General features: G+C 47.0%; 2 protein-coding genes across 9 annotated transcripts in view; one reads left to right on the top strand and one right to left on the bottom strand.

Moving 5' to 3' along the window:
- Positions 1–445: 445 nt before the first annotated feature.
- The window catches only part of NCR3 (natural cytotoxicity triggering receptor 3), a 26,890-nt gene continuing 2,268 nt past the window's right edge, over positions 446–25,067 (bottom strand). Inside the window, exons 1-5 of one of the 5 annotated variants that reach the window (XM_025862308.2) lie at positions 5,521–5,662; positions 2,723–2,810; positions 924–1,268; positions 678–785; positions 446–566 (exon numbers count right to left, since the gene is read on the bottom strand). In XM_025862308.2, coding sequence (XP_025718093.2) covers positions 514–566; positions 678–785; positions 924–1,268; positions 2,723–2,810; positions 5,521–5,592 — 666 coding nt within the window. In that variant the 5' untranslated portion in view covers positions 5,593–5,662 and the 3' untranslated portion in view covers positions 446–513. Of the gene's footprint in view, positions 567–677; positions 1,269–2,722; positions 2,884–5,520; positions 5,663–25,067 lie in introns of those variants that run through there. The other 4 variants (XM_073884821.1, XM_073884825.1, XM_073884822.1 and 1 more) reach the window with 4 other exon arrangements.
- On the top strand, positions 19,475–23,073 carry AIF1 (allograft inflammatory factor 1). 4 transcript variants are annotated; one of them, XM_025862568.2, is made up of 6 exons: positions 19,475–19,622; positions 19,799–19,860; positions 19,952–20,015; positions 20,366–20,407; positions 20,597–20,759; positions 22,764–23,073. In XM_025862568.2, the coding sequence occupies exons 1-6, from the start codon at positions 19,598–19,600 to the stop codon at positions 22,897–22,899; spliced, it is 492 nt and encodes a 163-aa protein (XP_025718353.2). In that variant the 5' UTR covers positions 19,475–19,597; the 3' UTR covers positions 22,900–23,073. The 4 variants fall into 4 exon arrangements, with proteins under 4 accessions (XP_025718353.2, XP_025718352.2, XP_025718355.1 ...); XM_025862567.2 differs by having other exon boundaries at positions 19,949–20,015; XM_025862570.2 differs by lacking the exon at positions 22,764–23,073 and adding an exon at positions 21,064–21,265 and having other exon boundaries at positions 19,949–20,015.

The raw sequence follows: 25,067 nt of genomic DNA, 5'->3' as shown, positions 1-25,067 counted from the left end.
TTCTCAGTCCAACTTAACTCCGTCCCATTCAACAGGGCCACCATAAACTTAAGCGACTTATCTTCCCACCCGTTCTGGGGTCGAGTAGTGATTTCTCAGGGGAAGAAGGGTGTTGAGGGACCCAAGTTCCCCTGAAGGCCAGAAAGAGTACACGCGTGGGCCTGGCTGGAATGGGGAGTTGACATGTAGGACTCATCAGATCTGATACTCCCCATTTCTCAGGAGAATCCGCCTCAGCCTCCTGTACCCCAGAAAGGTGGAGGTGCTAAGCCCTGGGATGATGATGGGAGGGGGCTCCAGGCACGGTTACCGGGAAGCTCACTCCTTGGACCTTTCCAGGCCAGGCTTGGTAGAAGAGAGAGTTAAGAGTCGGGGGACCCCAGAGAGGGGCATATTGGGGTCCCTGGTAATGGAAAAGGAAACACATGAGACTCGTAAGAAGGCATTAGCGGGTGGGGCAGAGGAGGATTTATTGGGGTCTCTTGAAGACATTTGGATGCCTGGGGTCTGGAATCACTCATCAGTGGCATCTAAGAAGTGGCAGTGTGTTCCCAGGTGACGGTGGCCTGCAGGAGAGACCACAGGAGTTGCTCGGCGGCCGCCGCAGCCCTCCTCCCACTGCTCTGTCTCCCCCTCCTCCGGCTCTCTTCCACCACTGCCCTAGCCCCCTTCCTTACATTTGCCTTGGTAATAGATGCTGCTGCCCATGGCCACACAGATAAAGCTGAAAGCATAGAATCCAGCCCGAAGGAGGAGGACTGTGCTGGCCCCTAGCCAAGGAGGTCCTGCATGGGGGCGGTAGAAGGAAGGGGCGAAGGGGGGACCTAAGGAAGAAGCAGGCACAGGCCCAGGGAGGGACAGAGAGCAGGGGGCCTCAGGGAAAGACTCCCACCTTCCAGGAAGAGTGGGGTCTCCCATCTCACCTTTCTCTACCACCAGCAGAGTCCCATTCCCCGTCCCAGCACCTAGGCCCAGCACCTCCACCCTGCACACGTAGACTCCAGCATCACAGTCTTGGGTGTCCCAGATGTGCAGCTCGGCCTGATGGTCATAGAGGAAACGGGAAGAGGGAAGAGGGGCCAGGCGGCCCCTGAACTCCGGGGTCCCATTCCTCACTTCCTTCTCTGGGGCCACCTTGTCCCGGTACCACGTGACAGAGCCAATGGCCAATTTCCCTCGGCTGGCATTGAAGGAGCAGGGCAAGAAGGCAGCGGTGCCCTCCTGGGTACGAATCTCCGGGGGCTGGAACACCCAGAGAGCACAGGATCCTGGCAGACAAAGAGAAGACCCAGAGAAACACCTCTCCGGTTACAATATAGAGAAAGGACAAGAGAGCTTGCAGTAGAGTATCCCAGAGGTGTCCCCACCCACAGAGGACCCAGAGGATCAAGCACTTTGCTACCTCATGAAACCCTTTACTCTCCACCAGCCTCATTTCTTAACATTGTTTATCGAATAGTTTTTCAGGGCGCCTGGGTGGCTCAGTCGTTAGGCGTCTGCCTTCGGCTCACGTCATGATCCCAGGGTCCTGGGATGGAGCATCACATCGGGCTCCCTGCTCCTAGGGAAGCCTGCTTCTCCCTCTGCCACTCCCCCTGCTTGTGTTCCCTCTCCTGCTGTCTCTCTCTGTCAAATAAAGAAATAAAATCTTTAAAAAAATAAAAAATAAATAAATAGTTTTTCAGATCCTTTCCTATACCAACTCTCATCCTTACCCCATCCCATCACTGTCCAGCTGCATTCACTAGTAGTGTCTTGCTGAAACTTAACCTGTCCCATTGAAATCGGAGCTCATTAATGAATGTGGCTGCCTAGCTAACTAATAATTAACTATATTATTCCAGGTATTATTTTCATACCAGTGGCATACCGTATACAGTACACCACCCTTGCTGCTTTGTTTTTTGTTAAAAGAGCATTAACTAATAAAGTCTTCAGGTGAAGACATAGCAATAATTGATTGAAATCCCTCTTTAACTCAACCAAATGGATGAATTAAAGCAATTCGTAAAATCTCCGATTAGATTCTCTAGTTCATGAAATTTACCTGCCATTCTTCTATTTCAGTGGTTCTCAAGCTTGAGAGCACATCGGAATCACCTGGAATGTCTGTTAAAACAGATTCCTGGGCCCGACCCCTGAGATTTTTACTCATCGGGTTTAGAGTTGGGCCCGAGAATTTGCCCCAGGTTCCTAGCTGATGCTAAAGCTGTGAGTCTGGAGTCCACACTGCATTTAGTTCATGGATACGGCTGATAGTTAACGTCCCTCAGTTAATTAAAATCAGTTTCACTGAGAAACTTCCCTCAGAGTTAATTAGGTCTCCCAAACTCCTAATTACATCTAGACCCTAGATAATAAGCCGTGTTTAATAGGCTTATTAAGTTCATCAAATTAAAATTGACCCCTTCAAAAAAAAATTTCACCTCTTCCTCCCTTCCAGCTCTTCATACTGGTTCTTCAACTCTTATCTTACTAGGATGGTGGCTGAGAAGAAAGGACCGCTGGGACGGAAGCTGGGGTGTGACCCTCCCAGTGGGCAACAAGGAGAAATGGAGGGAATTGTGAACTGGGGGTGTCCACATTGCTTCGGATCCTGGAGGACCCCACCCACTCCCACTCTTCTTTCTGGGCCACTCCCCTCAGGCCTCAATGTCAGCCTCCCCCACCCTCTCTCCTCCCGCATCACACCCCTCAGGGTTCTGGGAGAAAGCCCTCTCACCTGGATGGACCATGATAAAGATGAGCAACAGCATCCGGGTCATGTCAGAGGGTGTTCCAGTTGGCAAAGGGGATCTGAGAAGTGAGGTCTGGGTGGAGGAAGAACGATCTAGTGCTTGTGGCCCGGCCTTTGGTCACCACCAGCGGGAGGTGGGGAGCGTCCTATGACACACAGGAGTCACACATCACTTATCAAGGACCTGGGACCTGGGACCTCGGGCATCGCATGCATGCCTCCTTGAGGAGAGAGGATTCTGCTAATGGCAGTATCTGGGTCGCTAGGAGGCGGGGACAACACATGGTCCAGTGGCCTAAGTGTCTGAGGGGGAAGGGAGGGCTGAGATGGCAGCTCACACTAGGGTGGGTGGGTGAGACCAGGATGTGGTTCCCCTGCCTCCTGAGGTTCAAGAAGACCAACGCTTCACCCAGAATACGCCTCCAGGAGCCCTCCTGGGCCCAGAGCTAACCTACTCCCCACCCCCGCCCCCCCCACCGTCTTGGCTCAGCAGTGCCCAGAACCAGCCCGTCTGTTCCCTTCCCTCTAGGCTGGCCCACCCCTAGGACTGCTCTAGAAATTCTATAATAGAGGGGATTAGGAGAAGCAAGCTGATTGGTGGTGGCGGTGGGCGGTTGCTAGGGACTTTGGAAGCTTCATTTGCATAGCAATCAGCAACCTGTTTTACTTAGATCGCGTAGACGTGGGTGGTTTGGCTGATGAGTGAAAGCAACGGATGGAGAGGTCTGGACTCATTCATATTCAGATCTCCATTAAAGGAATATACCTCTCGCTGAGGTCCGCTTTACTCATTGTGTTCTGCAAGTACTTGTCACCCACTGGTAAACCCACTCTGTTATTTTGTTCACTGTTGAGCTAGCATTTCTTGAGAAACTACCAAGTGCCCTTACATGAAAAATATTCTTACAGACACAAAGGAAAGACTTTGAGTTCATAACTGCAAGGTTATACAGGGATTGGTACAAGAATATACCACACATTCTTGGATATGCATTACACACCTACATGAGACCGCACAGCCCATAGAAGAGGAGAATCACCTGAACAATGCCGGGGAAGGCATGGGCCCAGCCCTCAGCGCACAGTTCTCTCTGGCTCCTTTGATGTTAATGCATCTTTTTCCCTGAGGGTCCCTGTCTCCAGCTCCGTTTCACAATACATTGTGAAATTCCCATTCTTCCCTGCAGTGATCTAGAGTTTTGTTTTGGAGTAGCAGCAACTTCATGGTTAAGAATGCTGGCTTGAGGACGCCTGGGTGGCTCAGAGTTAAGCGGCTGCCTTCGGCTCAGGTCATGATCCCAGAGTCCTGGGATCGAGTCCCGCATCGGGCTCCCTGCTCAGTGGGGAGCCTGCTTCTCCCTCTGCCTCTCTCTGTCTCTCATGAATAAATAAATAAAATCGTAAAAAAAGAATGCCGGCTTGGAGTCAGCCTGGGTTCAAAGGCCAGCCCCTTCACAAACTAGTTATACGATCCTGAACATATTTAACCTCTCCAAACCACCTACACAAGCACCCACACCACAACCACATAATCTGGTGAGGACTGACTCAGCCATGCTCCAGTAGTAGCCGGGCTCCCTCTGGGCCTCTAACCTGAGGGTGTGGGACGCAGGTGCCCTTGGCAAGGCAAGGGCTGCCCCCTGCTGGCCATGGAGCATGGGGAGGCCTGAGACGCCCCTGGGTGGTTTTTCCCGAATGGGCCTTAATTCCAGCTTCGGCCCAGTCCCCTTACCTTGCCTCGTCCGATCAACAGCCCATGTCCACCCCAGAGAGTCAATGTGGAGGAAATTGTCTCTTCTACTCAACGATGAGAAGCCCAGAGTTTGAGGAGGGAGTAGAGATCACCACCGGTGGAGTGGGGGTGTGAGGGTGGGATGGGCAACCGGCCGAAGGGAAAACTCCACACTTTCAAGGTACACCCACAGGGCACTGCTCCCTGTCCCAGGACAATGTGGCTTGGAAGTCAAGTTAGCCTGAGTTGGCGTCCTGGTTCCATTGCTCACATATCCGTGAGATGAGAACAGTATCTGTCAATTTCCAGACTTCACTGTATGGGACGCTCAGTGTAGGTTTGCCCCAGGTCCTCCCCAGTCTGGGGCTAGGATGACCATTGTTACAGCTGCGCCTGAACTCAAGGATACCTTGCTCTCTCCGTCTCTTGTCTCTACCCAAGATTTCCAATATCCAAAAATGTTGTGGATTCCAAAGATTGTACTTGGATTTCTTTTAAGTCCATCTAGAATAAATCCTGGCATACGTGTAGATTCAGGGACCCTTTCAATAGCTCTGAGACTCTCTAGGGAACTTTAACCAGCAGGATGGGAACTGCTGCACTAATCAGCCCAGGGATGGACTTTTTCAAAAGAAACTTTTAAGAGGAAAGGCAACGAATGAAGAAGTTGTGGAGTGGATGTGCACCCATCTTGGGTCTAGTTTCTTTACTTATTTATTTTGAAACCAACTTTTTTTTTTTTTTAAGTTTTTCTTTTTTTTTTTTTTAGACAGAGACAGAGATAGTGAGAGAGAGCACAAGTGGGGAGGAGAGGGAGAAGCAGCTTCCTGCAGAGCAAGGAGCCTGATGCGGGACTCGATCCCAGGACCCCGGGATCATGACCTGAGCCGAAGGCAGATGCTTAACCGACTGAGCCACCCAGGCGCCCTCTGGTCTAACTTCTTTAACACCCCGCCATGGGCTTCCTTGAAGGTGGTCAGAGCTCAGAGCAGGAAAAGAGGTGAAGGCACAGAAGGAACCCTGGAATCCCAGCACCCTGATCCCATCTTACCGGGGATTTCCTCCTGTGCTGGGAGTGGTGAGATGCAGGTGACTCCTCCTCTGGCCAAGTCCTTATAAACATTTTCAACAAATTAGCAGCCCCCACGTTCCACTTTCAGTCTCTAACCACAGCTTCTCCTCTGAGGCTCATGCATCGGACCCTGCCACCTTCCGCCCCCTTGCCGTCAAGGTCTATTCTCCGTCACATTCACCAAGAGCAGGCACCTAACTCTCCAGCTTCCTCTCTATTTCAACCTCTGCCATCCCTCTGGGAACTTCATGTCCACGTAAATGATATTTTTAAACACTGAGATATAATTATATACAGCAAAAAATGCAGGTCTTTTTAAAAAAATTTTTTAAGTGCACAGATCTTTTTTTTTTTTTTTAAGATTTTATTTATTTGACAGAGAGAGACACAGCGAGAGAGGGAACACAAGCAGGGGGAGTGGGAGAGGGAGAAGCAGGCTCCCTGCTCTGCAGGGGCTCAATGTGGGGCTCGATCCCAGGACCCTGGGACCATGACCTGAGCCGAAGGCAGACGCTTAACGACTGAGCCACCCAGGCGCCCCACTTAAGTGCACAGATCTTAAGTGTACAGTTCAGTGTACTCTGGCAAACCAATACACACCTGCAAGTGAGATACAGATCATTTCCATCACTCTAGAAAATTCTCCCCTGCCTCTTTTTGGTCAGTCCCTTTCCCTTCTCAGAAGCAACCACTGATTTATACCCCTATAAATGTATACCCCTATATTATATCTCTATTCTTGAACTTCATATAAGTGTGATCACATAGTATACACTCTTGTATCCAGCTTCTTTCATTCTGTATAATGTCTGTGAGATTTATCTATTGTGTGTATCAGTAGCTTGTTCCTTTTTACTTTTTTTTCTGAGTGGTACTCCATAATATGGATGTACCACAGTTTATTTATCCACTCACCTGATGATGTACAAGTGGGTGGTATGAACATTCTTGCACGCATCTTGTAAATGATTTTTCTTTTCTTTCTTTTTTTTTTAGAGAGTGTGTGCGAGGGGCGGGGAGGGGCAGGGGGACAGAGTCTTAAGCAGACTCCATGCTGAGCACTGAGCCCAACTTGGGGCTCGATACCACAACCCTGAGAGCATGGCCTGGACCGAAATCAAGAGCCTCCCAGGTGCCCAACAAATGATTTTTCAATATACTGATTTCACAGTTGCTTTCCCTGGTCTACTCCAACCATCACCTTGATTCTACACGTCACCATGGAAGTTGTTCCCCTTTGGAATCTTACCTCTCCTTTCCCAGGGAAATAAAAGCAATTAGGCCTGAGTCCCTCCAGACTCCTGTACCCTATACATGTGCTTTCACATGATTCAGCTGTTGGTGGACTTTGGGGTGCTTTCTCTCTCACTTTCTTTCTTTCTTTTTTAAGATTTTACTTATCTATTCCGTAGAGACAGAGAGAGAGAGGCAGAGGGAGAAGCAGGCTCCCAGGGGGCAGGGAGCCCGATACGGGACTCGATCCCAGGACCCCGGGATCGTGACCTGAGCCGAAGGCAGACGCTTAACCGTCTGAGCCACCCAGGTGCCCTCTCTCTCACTTTCATTCAGCGAACTGCGAGCACCTACCGTGGGGCTTACCCAGTCTTAACTACTGCATTTTCTCCGTCGAGACTCCAGTCTGTATCTCCATCTCAGTCTACACCTTCACCTGAGGCCTCTTTCTTGAGGTCCAAGTCCAGAATATCTAGCTGTCCTCGGGACATCTCCTCTAGAGTGTTCCACAGGCAATTCAAAATCATCAGTGTCCACCCAAACTGTGTCAGCCTCCTAGAGTCCCCATCTCAGTGCATGGAAGCACAATCCACCCCATCACTTAAGGCAAAAGCCTGGGATTTATATTTTTCTGCCTTCCCTCAATTCCCCCATCCAAACCATCTCTAAGTCCTGTCCATTCTGCCTCTAAGATATCGCAAGTATCTTCCCACATCTTAATTGTCACTGCTAGTTAAGGGCCTCGTCATCTCAGGATAAAACGAGTACAATAGCTTCTCTGATGGACAGTGTGATTTCTTCTCAACATCCATTGCACACCTTCCTCTCCAAGTGTTGGGGCTCATCCATCCATTCAACAGCAGTTGTACTGAGTTCCTTCCACGTGCTGGACACTCTGCCTTCCTTTTCCCTTGTATCATTCCTCACCTCTCCCCTTCTCTCTCATATCTCCCACATCTCTGTCCACAACTCTTTCCTCTCACCATCTTTATTCATATCATTTGTTTCTTCCCTGTCTCTACCCACACCCCACATCTCTCCATACATCTTTACTCACTCCCCCCACACCCATCTGCTTGTTCCCTAATTCATTCATTCAACAAATATTTGGTGAGCACCTTCCACGGGCCAGGCACCTCTCTCTCCATCCTTCTTTCTCTTCCCCCATTTCTCTCCACATTTCTTTCTGCCTCCCCATCTTACCCTACATTTTCCCAGCACATCTCTTCCCCCCAACCCATCTTTCATTCTCTTTCTCCTCCATGTCTCTCTGCGTGGGAGAATGAGTCAAGGCTGCAAGGAACTCGCCTTTTTCCTCTGGGAGCGATCGCTCCTTTCCTGAGAAGCCTTACCAGGCTCCACCAAGGCTGGCTGGGACCACTCCCAGATGCCCTCAGATTCTCTGTGCCAGGTTCTTTATTTAAAAAAAAAATTAATCTAAAATATTAAAGGAAAACTTTAAATCACATCCATCAGAAACTGGTAAATCAAACAGGGAAATAATTATGAAAGACAAAGAAGAGTGAAACCGGATAGTTAACAAGCTTGATCTAAGGTAAATATGTAGAATCTTCAAAAAGCTAGAAAATACGCATTCTTTTCAGGTACGACATAGACATTTAGAAAAAAGAATCAAAATCATATAGAATACAATTGCTAACCAAAAGCCATGACAATTTAAGAGTAGTAACAAAGAATATTTATTATATGCTTGGAAAAAAATTTTAAGTGTTTTCTAATGTATTTTGAAACTTTAGAAACCTACCTCTAAATAATTCAAATGTTAAAGAAAATATAATAATATAATTTAAAATATTTTGAACTGAACGACAGTGAAAATCCTGCCTATCTAAACTGTTGAGGGCTCCCTGCTCCGAGGGAGCCTGCTTCTCCCTCTCCCTCTGCTCCTCCCCCCCCTTTGTGCTTTCTCTCTCTCTCTCAAATAAATAAATAAATCTAAAAAAACAAAACAAAACAAAGGAGGGGGGCACCTGGGTGGCTCAGATGGCTAACCAGGTCCTGGGATCAAGCCCCATGTCTGGCTCCCAGCTCAGCGGGGAGTCTGCTTCTCCCTCTCCTTCTTCCTCTCCTCCTGCTTGTGCTTTCTCTGCCTCTCTCTGTCTCTCTCAAGTGAATAAATAAAATATTTTTTAAAAATAAAAGAAAAAAGAAGGTTTGAAAGTCATTGAGTTGGACAGGTATTTCAAGAATTTAGAAAGAGGGGTGCCTGGGGGGCTCAGTCGGTTGAGTGTCTGCCTTGGTTCAGGTTACGATCCCAGAGTCCTGAGATAGAGTCCTGCGTCAGGCTCCTTGCTCAGCAGGGAGCCCGCTTCTCCCTCTGCCTGCCGCTCCCCCTGCTTGTGCTTTCATGCATGCACTCTCTCTCTCTCTCTCTCTCTCTCTCTCTGATAAATAAATAAATAAATAAAATCTTAGAAAAAGAGCACAGAGTAATTATAAAAAATTAAAGAGGAAAATAATAAAGATACTTTTAGAAATTAATGAAATAAAAAAGAAACAATACAGCAGGAAACATTTTTAAATATTTACAAAATATGTAATGTTTTACATATTTACCGAGATTACTAATATTAAAAATCTCTGACCAGATTGATTATGCAAAAAAGGAAAAGAGGAGAAATGGCATACACACACAAATAAATAATGAAAGGGAATATAATGTCAGATACATTACAAATTTTGATAAGATGAATAATTTTCTTTTTTTTTAAGATTTTATTTATTTATTTGACAGAGAGAGACACAGCGAGAGCAGGAACACAAGCAGGGGGAGTGGCAGAGGGAGAAGCAGGCTTCCCGCTGAGCAGGGAGCCCGACGCGGGGCTCGATTCCGGGACTCCAGGATCATGACCCGAGCAGAAGGCAGTCGCTTAACCAACTGAGCCACCCAGGCGCCCTAAATAAATAAAATCTTTAAAAAAAAATTATGAATGTATATTATGTCTTTATTGTCCCAAGAAATTCAGTGTTCATTTTTGAAATAGTTTTGTATTTTTCTTCTGTATCTTTCCTCCTGTTCCCATCCATACCCTCTTGTTATCCACCATCTGTTCACTGAATACTTGCATTTCTGATATGTGTCCCTCCTTCACTGCTAAATGGCTCTACCAAGTTTTGCTGTTTTTCTTTTCTTTCTTTCTTTTTTTTTTTTTTGCTGTTTTTCAATTCATTTTGGAATTCTGGGCTACAATTTCTACCAGCTTTTGGCAATGTATTTCTGGTGTGTTGTCATCTGTCAGTAAATTGTGTTGCTCTTTTTTTTTTAATTTAAATTCAATTTAGTTAACATATAGTGTATTATTAGCTTCAGGGGTAGAATTTAGTGATTCATCAGTTGCGTGTAAGACCCAGTCACATTCCATCACGTGCCCTCCTTAATGCCCACCACCCAGTTACCCCATCCCCCCACCCACCTCCCCTCCAGCAACCCTCAGTTTGTTTCCTATATTTAAGAGTCTTATGGTTGGCTTCCCTCTCTGTTTTTATCTTTTTTAATTTTTCCTTCCCTTCCCATATGTTCATCTGTTTTGTTTCTTAAATTCCACATATTAGTGAAATCATATGGTATTTGTCTTTATCTGACTGACTTCTTTCGCTTAGCATAATTCCCTCTAGTTCCATCCACGTCGTTGCAAACGGCAAGATTCTATGTTGCTCTTTTTTACCTTTTTTCTCACAATCCAACAATCTCTGTTCATTTCTTTTCTTTTTCTTTTTTTAAGTAAACTATGCTCAACATGGGGCTCAAACTCAGGACACCAAGATCAAGAGTTGCATGCTCTACCAACGGAGCCAGTCAGGCATCTTTTTTTTTTTTAATGTTCATTTTTTTTTTAAGATTTTATTTATTTATTTGAGAAAGAGAGTGAGCAAGAGAGAGAACATGAGCAGGGGGTGAGGCAGACAGAGGGAGAGGGAGAAGCAGACTCCCCACTGAGCAGGAAGCCCTGCTGTGGGGTGTGGGGATGTGGGGCTCCATCCCAGGACCCCGGATCATGACCTGAGCCAAAGGCAGATGCTTAACCGACTGAGTCATCCACGTGTCCCTTGCTGGTACTTTCTGAGATGCACCCCCTGTGGGTCCCTTTGGACACTTCAAAACATTCTCTCTCCACCTTTAGCAGTACTTGAGTGCATTTGGTCCATCCTGCGTTCAGCTTCTCCTCCTCAGGGTGAGGCCTTTCCTCCCAGGAAGGAGTATTTGTTTTTTTCAGAGCTGTCACTTGGGCCCTTCCTCTCTTCCTGATTTCCCCTGGGGCACCACTGGCGACTGCCTGTCGGATATGGAATCTGGGCACACAAACACAGAACTGGGAGTCTGTAGGTATGCTGTGTCTCCTAGCCGCAGTGAAAAGGTAGCACGCATGCCTGTGTGTGTGACCAGTCTCATTATTGCTGGATATGGTTTCCAGGAGACAAAAGGTAAAATTTAGGAGTAAATTGCTGCCACACTCCCCTCAAAGCCCTGCAAGGAGACTTTTTTTTTTTTAAGATTTTATTTATTGGGATGCCTGGGTGGCTCAGTTGGTTGGGCGGCTGCCTTCGGCTTAGGTCATGACCCCAGAGTCCTGGGATCAAGTCCCGCATCGGGCTCCTTGCTCAGCAGGGGTCCGCTTCTCCCTCTGCCTGCCACTCCCCTTGCTTGTACACACTCGTGCTCTCTCTCTCTTTGACAAATAAATAAAATAGAATCTTTAAAAAAATTTTTTTAAATAAAAAAATAATAAATAAAAAGGATTTGATTTATTTCTAAAGATTTTATTTGTCAGAAGAGAGAGGGAGCACGTACCAGTGCACAAGCAGGGGGAGCTTAAGCAGGCTCCCCACTGAGCAGAGAGCCCGATGTGGGACTCGATTCCAGGACCCTGGGATCATGACCTGGGCCGAAGGCAGATGCTTAACTGACTGAGCCACCCAGGCTCCCAAGGAAACTTTTTAGAAAAGCGAAGTCTTTCAATAAGGCCGATGCTTCCTGGCTTTGCTTCAGGGAGAGCATCTTGTGAACCAAGCTCCCGAGTCTGGTGCGTACACACGAAGCCCTTTTGCCCATTTACAGTGAGAAATAAAGCTGCAGAAATCCACTTCTTCCCAGCCCCCCGCATTCGCTTACATACACACGTGTGCACACTCTATCAGTCCGAGTCCCAACAGGAAACAGCACCCTCAAATTAGGCTAATTTGAGGGCACCTGGGTGGCTTAATCAGTTGGGTGTCTGCCTTCGGCTCAGGTCATGATCCCGGAGTCCCAGGATTGAGCCCGCATGGGGCTCCCTGCTCGACAGGGGGTCTGCTTCTCCCTCTGCCCCCTCCCCCCGTTCATGCACTCTCTCTCTCTCTCTCAAATAAATAAATAAAATCTTTTAAAAAATTTTTTAAAAATTAGGTTAATTTGAGGAGCTAATTTATTTACAAAGGTGAGTGGAATATAGGGGAATCCCAAGGGATGTTGCCACCTCAGGTCCAAAGGGATGAGGGGAGAAAGAGATTACAGCAGCAATTCTTACTTATTTTGTATCACAGATGTCTTGGGCATTCTAGTAGAGCATAAAATAAAAATATATATAACAAAGTAAACCAACTATATTGAGTTCCAGTTACCAAAATAGTAATAAAAAGCTGCATAGAGGGGCATCCGGCTGGCTCAGTTGGAAGAGCATGTGACTCTTGATTTCAGGGTTGTGAGTGTGAGCCCCATGGTGGGTTGAGATTACTAAAAATAAATAAATAAATAAATAACTTCAAAAAAAAGTTGCGATAGAATAAATCATGTACTTTACTACCACATTATATAAAAGACAAGACATTTAAAATACAGGCAAGGGAGCCTGGGTGGCTCAGTTCGTTAAGCGACTGCCTTCAGCTCAGGTCATGATCCTGGAGTCCCGGGATCGAGTCCCGCATTGGGCTTCTTGCTTAGCGGGGAGTCTGCTTCTCCCTCTGACCCTCCCCCCTCTCATGCGCTCTCTCACTCTCTCTCTCTCAAATAAAGTTGTTAAGCGTCTGCCTTTGGCTCAGGTCCTGATCCCAGGGTCCTGAGATCGAGCCCCACATCGGGCTCGCTGCTCGCGGGAAACCTGCTTCTCCCTCTCCCACTCTCCCTGCTTGTGTTCCCCTCTCGCTGTGTATCTCTCTGTCAAATAAATAAAATCTTTAAAAATAAATAATTTAATAGATAAATAAAATAAAATACAGGCAAGGGGTGCTTGGGTGACTCAGTTGGTTAAGTGTCTGCCTTCAGCTCATGTCAATATTCCAGGGTCCTGGGATCGAGCCCCGCATCGGGCTCCTAGCTCAGCGGGGAGCCTGCTTCTCCCTCTCCCTCTGCAGCTCCCCTGCTTGTGCATGCTCTCTCTCCCTCTCTCTCATAAATTAAATAAAAAATATTTAAAAAAATTAAAATACAGGGTGCCTGGGTGGCTCAGTTGGTTAAGCGACTGCCTTCGGCTCAGGTCATGATCCTGGAGTCCCGGGATCGAGTCCCGCATTGGGCTCCCTGCTCAGCGGGGAGTCTGCTTCTCCCTCTGATCCTCCCCCCTCTCATGTGCTCTCTCTCTCTCATTCTCTCTCTCAAATAAAGTAAATAAAATCTTTAAAAAAAATTAAAATACAGGCAAGTTGAGCCCCACATTGGGGCTAGAGTTTACTTAAAAAAAATTGTAGAAGTGGATAAAGCTTTCTGTACTTAAATGAACAGTATTATTTACAATAATGGAAAGATAACTTCATTAGTGATGTAGTTAGGGCGCCTTGCTGGCTCAGTCGGTAGAGCATGTGACTCTTGATCTCGGGGCCATGAATTTGCACCCCACCACGTTGGGGGTAGAGTTCACTTAAAATACAGGCACGCCGGGGCACCTGGGTGGCTCAGTTGTTAAGCGTCTGCCCTCGGCTCAGGTCATGATCCCAGGGTCCTGGAATTGAGCTCCACATTGGGCTCCCTGCTCTGCGGGAAGCCTGCTTCTCCCTCTCCCACTGCCCCTGCTTGTGTTCCCTCTCTCGCTGTGTCTCTCTCCATCAAATAAATAAATGAAATCTTAAAAATAAAATAGGAGCACCTGGATGGCTCAGTCTGTTGAGCGTCTGCCTTTGGCTCGGGTCGTGATCCTGGGATCCTGGGATCAAGCCCCGCATCGGGCTCCTTGCTCGGTGGGGAGCTGGCTTCTCCCTCTCCCTCTGCCTGCCACTCCCCCAGCTTGTGCTCTCTCTCTCTCTGACAAATAAAATCTTAAAAAATAAAATACAGGCACGTTGAAGTTAGATTTTAATAAACAAAGACACATCAGTGCAAACTATATTATTGCTTGGCTTGAACAAGAACTTTAAACTGTGGGGCCCCCCAGCTCGCTCATTTGGAAGAGCGTGCAACTTTTGGTCTCAGGGCCGGGAGTTCGAGCCCCACGTTGGGTGTAGAGATCACTTAAATAAATAAACTTTAAGAAATAATAATAAAGTAAAAAGAACTTTAAACTGTGATGTGGTTTTTGACAAGCAGCACATGTAATGTTGAATATGAGAAAAGGATGTCCATTTTTCCCTTTCCGAGTTCACGGACCCACTGATATCTATCTCCTGGCCATACAGAAACCAGGAGGAAGATAGAGCTTTGCAGTGCAGGTTGCCTGGAGAGAAGCATTGCCTGTAAGTGGAGGTTTCCGCCAGCCTGAGGTGACCCCGTGGGAAGGGGGCCAGGGGAACCAACACCCGCAGCTTAATGTCCTCCCTCCTGCTGTTCTCCTGCCAGGCTCTCCAACAGCCAAGACTGGCTGGAAGCCAGAGGTGCCCTTGATGTGCTCTGTACAGGTTCGCCTCCTGCGGCAGAGAGCAGAGTGGGAGAGGGAAAATGGAGGGGCAAACAGGACACACACACCAACAAGTTTTCTGGCCCATGTATGCTTTTCCTGTAAGCACACTCCATGGGGCCTGATTCTAAGCAGCAGTTCCCCCCGGGAAAGCATGGAATCATAGCAAGGGCCCTTAGCAACAGGTGCCGGTTCCATAGGGATTCTAATCTCATGGGGTTCTCCAGGTAGGTCATTTTCCTGACTGCTTCGCTGGACACTAACATGTCTGGCCCCTGTGACTCCTTTTCTTCTTCTTCCAAGGCTGATCAGCCGCACCCCCCACTAACCCGTACTTAAGCTACGCTACCTTCAGCCTGGGTTTAGCAGGCCTCACAGGCTCGGGCACCTCTCCATTGCTTTAGGGCAATGACTCCCACACTTGACCCTGTATCAGAAGCACCTGAGGCACTTGTTAAAAACCTATTGTCAGGCCCCACCCCCAGAGTTTCTGATTCAGTAGGTTTGGGCTGAGGCCCAACCAGGCACATTTCTTTTTTTTTTTAATTAAAAAAAAAATTTTTATTATTATGTTATGTTAATCACCATACATTACATCATTAGTTTTTGATGTAGTGTTCCAGGATTCATTGTTTGCGTATAACACCCAGTGCTCCATTCAGTACGTGCCCTCTTTAATACCCATCACCAGGCTAACCCCTCCCCCCACCCCCCTCCCTTCTAGAACCCTCAGTTTGTTTCTCAGAGTCCATAGTCTCTCATGGTTCGTCTCCCCCTCCAATTCCGCCCCCCTTCATTTTTCCCTTCCTGCTATCTTTTTTTTTTAACATATAATGTATTATTTTTTTCAGAGGTACAGGTCTGTGATTCAACAGTCTTACACAATTCACAGCTCTCACCAAAGCACATACCCACCCCAATGTCCATCACCCAGCCACCCCATCCCTCCCACCCCCCACCACTCCAGCAACCCTCAGTTTGTTTCCTGAGATTAAGAATTACTCATATCAGTGAGGTCATATGATACATATCTTTCTCTGATTGACTTATTTCGCTCAGCATAACACCCTCCAGTTCTATCCACGTCATTGCAAATGGCAAGATTTCATTCCTTTTGATGGCTGCGTAATATGCCATTGTATATACATACCACATCTTCTTTATCCGTTCATCTGTCCATGGACATCTTGGCTCTTTCCACAGTTTGGCTATTGTGGACATTGCTGCTATAAACATCGGGGTGCACGTACCCCTTCGGATCCCTCCATTTGTATCTTTGGGGTAAATACCAAGTAGTCCAACCAGGCACATTTCTAACCACCTCCACGTAATGCTGTGGGAAGGGCCACTCAGAGGGAACCACTGTTTTAAGGAGCTCCTGCATTATCTCTGCTCAGATCTAGATTTTGCAGCCAGTCAGAGAGCTATCTACTTCCCCTATGTCCGTGTTCTCATGGATTCCTTGAAGCTGCCCCCTAATGCAACCCTGCATTTCCCACCCTTGCCCAGAAGCCCCCCCTTCACCCCTACTACTAGGAGTCAGCCGTCTTTGTGACCGTGGGGGCCGGGCCCCTGAGTCCGGGTGGGCGATGTCTTCCTGTATGTCGGGTCTTCACAGGCTTTCCTGCCATCTGTGTTTACACCGGGTTTTGTTCTCCACCCTTTGCCCTTGTAGATACTCTTACTCTTCACTTTTGTCCCATGTCAGAGCAGCTCTCACTTTATCCCGGGGCTTTCTCTGAGCATCTAAGCTCTGTCCCACTATGGTAGTCTGCCAAACCATTCTTGATGGAAAGAACAGTCTGGGGGGGAGTCTCATCCCGAATACAGGCCAGAGACTTCCCAATGGCCTATAAGGCCCTACCCAATCTGGCCTCATCTCCTGCCTGTTTCCTCTCATCCACCTGGCTCCAGCTACACTGGCCATCCTGCTGCTTCACAAATATTCCAGATATCCAGACATGTTCTCACCTCAGGACCTTTGCACTTGCCTGAAATGCTCCTCTCTCATATAGCCACATGGCTTATTTCCATACCTTCTTGAAGTCTTTTTTTTTGTTTTAAGATTTTATTTTTAAGTAATCTCTACACCCAGCATGGGGCTCGAACTTACAACCCCGAGATCAAGACTCACATGCTGCACTGACTGGGCTAGCCAGATATGCCCCTATCTGAAGTCTTTGCTCAAATATTTTCTCAGAGAAGCCTCTCTGATCACCCTCTTTAAAACTGCAGTCCAGGGTGCCTGGCTCAGTCAGTTAAGCATCTGACTTCAGCTCAGATCATGGTCTCGGGGTCCTGGGATCAAGTCCCCCCACAGGCTCCCAGCTTCGCAGGGAGTCTGCTTGTCCTTCTCCTACTCCCTCTGCCCTGCCCCAGCTCATGCTCTCACTCTCTGTCTCTCAAATAAATAAATATTTAAAAAATAATAAAAATAAAAACAAAAATAAAACTGCAGTCTACCACAGCACTTCCTATCCCCCTTCCCTACTTTGTTTTTCTGCATAGGTACTTGTCACCTTTAATATGTTTATTATTTTTAGAATTTTTTATTTTTAAGTAATCTCTACATCCAACATGGGGCTTGAACCCCAAGATCAAGCATCACATGCTCCACTGAATGAGCCAGCCAGGCACCCCAATATGTTTATTTTTTTATTTTTATTTTTTTAAAGATTATTTATTTATTTATTTGACAGAGAGAGAGACATGGAGAGCAGGAACACAAGCAGTGGGAGTGGGAGAGGGAGAAGCAGGCTCCCCGCAGAGCAGGGAGCCCGATGCGGGACTCGATCCCAGAACCCTGGGATCATGAACTGAGCCGAAGGCAGATGCTTAACGACTGAGCCACCCAGGCGCCCAATATGTTTATTTTTATTGTCTGTCTTCCGCAGTTAGACTGTCCATGAGGACAAGAATTGACACTTGGTTGGATCACTGAGGTGGCATATAGTATGCATTTGATAATTATTTGTTGAATGAATGTATGAATAAAGAAATGAGCAAAACAAATGATGTAATATATGGTGATTAACATAACAATAAAAAATTAAAAAAAAAAAGAAATGAATCCCCCCTACTAGGCACTGAGACCTGAGTGTGGGTTGCAGCTTTCTCTGAAAGGAGAGAGGCAGCTACAGTAAAGGGAAGTCCAGAATTCAGAGTTCACCCCAGCATCTCCCCCGACCTGCACGGGTCAGGGAGAGGGCAGTGAGAAGTGAATACTCCCAGCTGCAGAAGGGGAAGTAAGGTGAAGGGGAGAGGAGAAGGAAAGGTGTCTCCACTGATGCTGGGACAGGGTGGGTGGAGCTCTGGGTGGGGAGTTCGTTTTTATTTTATTTATTTATTTATTTAAGATTTATTTATTTATTTATTTATTTATTTATTTATTTATTTGAGAGAGTGAAGGGGGAGGGACAGAGGGAGAGGGAGAGAATCTCAAGCACACTCCCCACTGAGCAGGGAGCCCCCTGCGGGGCTAGATTTCACAACGCTGAGAAACCAAGAGTCAAGACAATCAACTGACTGAACCACCTAGAGTTTGGGAGGTTTGAACAAAAATGGTGGGGAGTTTGAACAAAAATGTCTCAGTGAGGTTCTGGAACCTACTAGCCTCACCGCCCCCCCCCCAGAAGCCACTACCCATACAACGAAAAAAAGGGAAAAGGCTATGTGTGGGGGAGACATTTATTAGAGGCTACTTACCCACCCTATTGAACCCACGGTGACTGGCCCCGATTACGCACACAAACACACACCCCTAATGTGGGCTTCACCCCCTGGCTCTTGTGTCCACAAATACCGTCTCTCTCAGCACCACTTTCAGTTCCTCCAAAGAATCTACTTAGATTCACAAATTCCTGGGGCGCCTCAACGGCTCAGATGGTTAAGCGTCTGCCTTTGGCTCGGGTCATGGTCCCAGAGCCCCACGTCGGGCTCCTGGCTCAGCGGGGAGCCTGCTTCTCCCTCTCCCTCTGCCTCTCCCCCTGCTCATGCTCTTTCTCTCTCTCTGTATCTCTGTGTCTCAAATGAATAAATAAAAATCTTTTAAAAAAATCTTAAAAAAATTCCTCAGCTCTGTAGATTTCACTAAATATTTCAAGGGAGAGAAGATGAATGGGTTACATTGCACATCCTAAAGCGAACAAATACAATTCATGTGTTAGGCATTGCCATATTTCCAAGTGCCTCTGTGGAGCTGCCAGACTGGGAGTGAAGCTTCTCTCCCTTTCCGACCCTACACCATCTTGCTGTCCTTTTAGATCTGCCGGTGGACTTGAGATTTTTCTCCCATTCACAGTGTAGAAAAATCCAGTCAGCCCTTCCTCGGCTATGTATCCAAACCTGCGTGCCCAGACTCATGACATCCGACAAAATGCAAGTCTTAAGATTTATTTACCTGACCCTCTGCACCTGTTCAAAGACCATTTATTTGTTCCTGAGAGTAAATAGCCCTCCCCCATACCTCCAGTGGCTTCTTCCTGCACAGACTGGGCTCTCTTTCTTTTTTTAAAGATTTTATTTATTTATTTATTTGTTTGTTTGTTTATTTATTTATTTGACAGAGAGACACAGCGAGAGAGGGAACACGAGTAGGGGGTACTGGGAAAGGGAGAAGCAGGCTTCCTGCTGAGCAGAGAGACCGATGTGGGGCTCCATCCCAGGACTCCGGGATCACTACCTGAGCCAAAGGCAGACGCTTAATGACTGAGCCACCCAGGCACCCCTAGACTGGGCTCTCCTTAAGAGGAATTTGGGAAAATGTTATTTTCTCATCTCAATCCTAGAGCCACCGGCCCCTTCCTCCTGGGGTGCTCATGTCAGCAGAAGCTGAGGGGAAGTGAGGCCTGAGACTGGAGGAGGAGGGAATGAGGGGAAAGAGGAAGTTTAGGAGGGAGGCCTCCGAGGAGGCTGATGGGAGAGGAGAGCCGGCAGACCGAGAGAGCACCAGCTCCATCTCTAACCACCTATCTACCAGTCTCTCCATCAACATCTGCTGAGCTATGAGCCAAACCAGGGATTTACAGGGTAAGGAAGGTAGAAGAGGCAGAGCCTAAAATGGGAGCAAGGAGACGGATAGACCTGGGCAGGGCTAGGAGGTGGTGAGCAGGTCTAGCAGGGCAGAACTGTGATGACCCTGGGCCGGTGTGGGGGAAAGAAGAGTAATGGGGGGTGAAGAAACATTAACCTCTGTGCCCCCTCAGGAGGAAAAGCCTTCGGGCTGCTGAAGGCCCAGCAGGAAGAGAGACTCGATGAAATCAACAAGGTAAAAGGAAGATCTGAGGGGCAGGGCCTGCGGGGAAGGGGCCCCTGGACCAGGGGGACCTATCCTGGCTCTTGCTTTCTCCCCACAGCAGTTCCTGGATGATCCCAAATATAGCAGTGATGAGGATCTGCCCTCCAAACTGGAAACCTTTAAGAGTGAGGGGAAAACTGTAGGGGCAGATGGGGAGTGAGGAGGGCAGGATTTCCTCAGAAAGGACCTCAAAGACGCAGAGTCTACATGTGTGGTGGAAAAAAGGGAGGCTGCCTCTATTGTTCCCCCTGGTTGTAGTCTCTTTCCTTGGGCTGCCCCTCTCAGCACCCTCTCTGGTTCCCTACACTTTAACAGGGTGCCTCAACCCAACCCACACTTCCTCTGCTTGCCCCACCTCCCCTTTCCACATCTTCCCCACCCAGCACTTGGTCAGCGGCCCTTTTCTCAAGCCCCTGCCCTGCCCCAGCCTGGGACCCTCCAGCCAGCGCTTACCCTGCTTTCTCCTCTCACTCAGAGAAATACATGGAGTTTGACCTGAATGGAAACGGAGATATCGGTGAGAAAAGGGTGATGGGGGGGGCGGTGTGCAGACCCAGGAACAGGGAGGTCTCTCCTACCATGCTCCATTCCCAGTGGTTTGGGAGAGGGCCCAGCTACAAGAGTAGGAGGGACTAGAATGGAAATGGGAAGGTGAAGACAGAGAGAGAGAGGCTCCCCTTTTCTCACCCCCCTCCTCTGCCTCTAGATATCATGTCCTTGAAGCGGATGCTGGAGAAACTGGGGGTCCCCAAGACCCACCTGGAGCTCAAGAAATTAATCAGGGAGGTGTCCGGCGGCTCTGGGGAGACTTTCAGCTACTCTGACTTCCTCAAGATGATGCTGGGCAAGAGATCTGCCATCTTAAAAATGTGAGGGTCCAGTGCCAATCTTTCCTATGCTTACCTGTTTTCTCCTCAACCCTACCCCCATCCCCAGGCTCACCTGCACATTATTCAGCATCTATTTCTTCCCTTCTTTGAGGGACCCTTCCAAGTTCCTATCCCTATCCATTGTTCTGGTCCCTACAGCCCCCAGCACGGCCATCCCTGCTCTTCTTCCTCCTCCTCCCACCATAATAACGCCTGTCCTCTTCCAGACTTTCACAGCAGCCTAAGATTTATTCTCTCAAGAAGACTGTCCCCTGATCCCTCTGTCTCTTCCCATCTCAACCAGGATCCTGATGTATGAGGAGAAAGCGAGAGAACAGGAGAAGCCAGCAGGTCCCCCAACCAAGAAAAATATCTCTGAGTTGCCCTAATTTGTGGTAGGGGAATGTTGTGGGATTGATGGGGATTCTAATGATCCCAACATGGAAAAAGGACACAGAATTATGAGCCAGAGGTACACTAAATTAAATAAACTATCCTTCTCCGGATCAAGTCAGCTTGGTCTCTGTTTGGGGGGAATTTTTTTCCTGGGTTTGGGAAGAAGTGAACATCTTTGAGGGAAGGGCAGCAAGGATTTGCCCATATGAGCAATCCATCCACAATTTTGTAATGTGTCAACTACAGCAGATGGTTTTGGACTTCAAGGCAGATTCCAGATATATGATAGCCTTGATCTCAAGGAATTTAGATGGGACAAAAAGACATGTACAGACAGAAAAAACACCACCCAGGCCCATGGGGAAGAGCAAGGATAATCTTTTTTTCTTTTTTAAGATTTTACTTTTTTTAAGTAATCTCTACACCCAATGTGAAGCTCCAACTCACAACCCCGAGAGATCAAGAGTCACATGCTCTATTGACTGAGCCAGCAAGGGGCCCCAAGCAAGGATTATCTTAAACCAATATTCTCTATCACTAGTCTTTGTTACCTAACAAATCACTAAGACTCTCTGAGTCTTTCATCAGAAAGTAGGGATAATATGATCTACCTCACAGCGCCTGGCATATCATAAGCCCTCAATAATGTTTAAAAATTGAATGGATGGATGGATAGATGGATGGATAAAAGAACTGATGTTACTGAATAGAGTAAAGGATTCAGAAAACTGTAAGTCCTGATAAGTTAAGCATTAAATGAGTCATTGAGGTCCTTTTAGGGGACAAGCTGCAGAAACTGACTCTAATGAAGAGAAACGGAGCTTCTATTTGGAGGATATTGAGGACAGATACTGGGGATACAGAATACTTGGATGGCAGAAAGGATTAAAAAGTCAATCCCGGGGGAGCCTGGGTGGCTCAGTTGTTGGGCGTCTGCCTTCGACCCAGGTCATGGTCCCAGGGTCCTGGGATCGAGCCCCACATCGTGCTCCCTGCTCAGTGGGAAGCCTGCTTCTCCCTCTCCCACTCCCCCTGCTTGTGTTCCCTCTCTCACTGTCAAATAAATAAAATCTTAAAAAAAAAAAAAAAAAAAGCCAATCCCAGGGAGAGAACAAATCACAGAGTTCCCAAGTCTTCAGTGAGGCTGTTCCTGGACCTTTCCTCCAACAGGTCCAGATGAGTGTTAACTCTAGCAATCCCCAGACTCCGGCCACTATTTCAGATTTCCTGACTTTCTGGGGAGAGATAATCCAATTAGCGCCCCCTCACCAGCTTATTTCATGTACTGAGAACAGGAGTGTTGGCTCTTCCCAGTGGTGAAGCTAGGTTGGCCTCTTAAAGAGTGCTACAGTAAACGTATGGGGCTTCAGATGAGGAAGAGATCACTGCAAGTTGGATAAAATATCTGAACATAACAAAATCAATAGCTAAACTTATTGAGCACCCACTGTATACTATCCTAAATGCTTTCTGTGTACTAATTCTCTTAATCTTTGCAACAACTCTGGTGACATCGAGGAGGATACAAAGGAGCGGGAGCTTAAATAATTCGTTCATTCAGGATAAATAAATTGGGTTCTATTCATACATTGGACTATTATTTTACAGCAACAAGAACGAACAAACCACAACTACATACAACAATGTGGATGAACTTCTTCAACATAATGTTGAGCAAAAGAAGACAGACACAGGAAAACTCTTACTGTATAATTCCATCTGTATAAAGTACAAAAAAGGGTAAAACTAATATATGTTGTTATAAGTCAGGATAGTAGTAAGTCTTGGGGGAGGGCAATGATTGGAAGAGGCCCTCTAGCAGCTTCCGTGGCGCTAAAGTTTTATTTTTGGCTACATGTTCTGCTCAGTTTGTGAAAATTCATCAAAAATAAATAAATATAGTATGCTTTGATAAAAAGACTTAAAAAATCATTGGGCGGGGTGGCGCCTGGGTGGCTCAGTCAGTTAAGCGTCTGCCTTTGGCTTAGGTCATGATCCCAGGATCTTGGGATCAAGCCCTGCATCGGGCTCCCTGTTCAGCGGGGAGCCTGCTTCTCCCTCTGTCTGCCCCTCCCCCTGCTCCTGTGCTCCCTCTCTCTCTCTCTCTCTGTCAAATAAATAAATAAAATCTTTAAAAAAATATAAAAATAATTTATTGGCCATCAACCTTGTACCATTCCCTATTCTAGGTGGTTGGGATATAAGAGTCAACCAAACAATGATCCTTGCCATTGTGAAGTTTACATTCTGTTGTGGAAAATGGTGTGGGAGGAGGACAGACAACAAACACTAAATATAATTTAAAATTTATATGATGTTAGAAGAAAAAGTAGAGCAAGTTAAAGGGGATCAGGGGTAACAGGATGGTCAGGGAAGATTAAAATTTTTTTTTTATTTTAAAAGATTTTCTTTATTTAAGAGGGAGAGAATGAGAGAGACAGCATTAGAGGAGAGAGGGTCAGAGGGAGAAGCAGACTCCCCGCTGAGCAGGGAGCCCGATGCGGGACTCGATCCCGGGACTCCAGGATCATGACCTGAGCCGAAGGCAGTTGCTTAACCAACTGAGCCACCCAGGCGCCCCGGGAAGATTAAAATTTTGAATGTGTCATCAGGGTATGCCTCATTGAGAAGAGGACCAGCATTGAACAAAGACCTCATGGAGGTAAAGGAATGAGCAATGTGGGTTTCTGTGGGAAGAGTCAGCTTGGCAAGGAAAAGAGAAGCAAAAGGGCTCCAAGGTGAGACATGCCTGGTAGAAGTAGGGCAAGTGATAAAATCACGAGGTCAAGTCATTTAGGGTCTTGTAGGCCACTCTAAGGACTTTGAGAGAAACTGAGATGCATTGTAGGACTTTGAGCAAGGGATTCCTTTGAGGCCTCCTTTGAGAAAAGGCCCACTCTGGCTGCAGTAGGGGCAGGGGTAGACTAAAGATAAGTTAGGAGGCTGTAGCTGTAACCCAGGTGAGAGATCAAGGTGGAAGCAGTGTAAGTGAATTGGCTGGATTCTGGATTCTGGATATTTTCTCAAGACAGGAGTTCCTCTCTGCTTGAAAGTGGGGAGTGAAATAAAGAAGGGAGTCCATGAGGATTCCAGGGTTTTTAGCTTAACTATAATTTTTAAATTGCCACCAACTGAGATGATGAAGGCTGTGAAGAGAGCAAATTTTGAGGGTCTGGAGATCAAATGTTTGGTGTTGGACATACTGAATTTGAAATGATCGGTTAGATAACCAAGAGGAGATGTCAAGTACATAGCTGTGTATCCGTCTGGAGTTTGGGAGAGAGGTCTGCATTTGGGAGTCATCAGCACATGAATGCTATTTCAAGTCATGAGACTTATGTCCTTGATACACGCACGCTGGGTAAAAGATTGGGGTAAAGGCTTGACTGGAGTTGGTTTAAGAATGAATGACAGGAGGGTGCCTGGGTGGCTCAGTTGGTTAAGCGACTGCCTTCGGCTCAGGTCATGATCCTGGAATCCCGGGATCGAGTCTTGCGTGGTCGGGCTCCCTGCTCAGCGGGGGGTCTGCTTCTCCTTCTGACCCTCTTCCCTCTCGTGCTCTCTCTCTCTCTCATTCTCTCTCTCAAATAAATGGGTAAAATCTTAAAAAAAAAGAATGAATGACAGGAGAGAAATTGGTGACAGTGAATGTGGATAACTCTTCCAAGAAATTTTGCTGTGGCAAGTGACCAGGGAGAGGGGGACAAGAGAATCATTTTGAATGCTTAAGAACTGAAGTCATCTCAACTATCTTAATGTGCCTCAGGATAAAACTGTTATTGGATTCTTGCTAATTTTTCTTTTTCTTTTTTTTTTAAGATTTTATTTATTTATTTATGACAGAGAGAGAGAGAGAGAGAGAGAGAGAGAGAGAGAGGCAGAGGGAGAAGCAGGCTCCCAAGGAGCAGGGAG

This window comes from Callorhinus ursinus, unplaced genomic scaffold, assembly GCF_003265705.2.
Source record: "Callorhinus ursinus isolate GAN/ISIS: 27379988/994484 unplaced genomic scaffold, GSC_fseal_2.0 scaffold59, whole genome shotgun sequence".
NCBI lineage: Eukaryota > Metazoa > Chordata > Mammalia > Carnivora > Otariidae > Callorhinus > Callorhinus ursinus.
The sequence above is the reverse complement of the archived record's forward strand: the minus strand, read 5'-3'. Positions and strand labels throughout refer to the sequence as shown.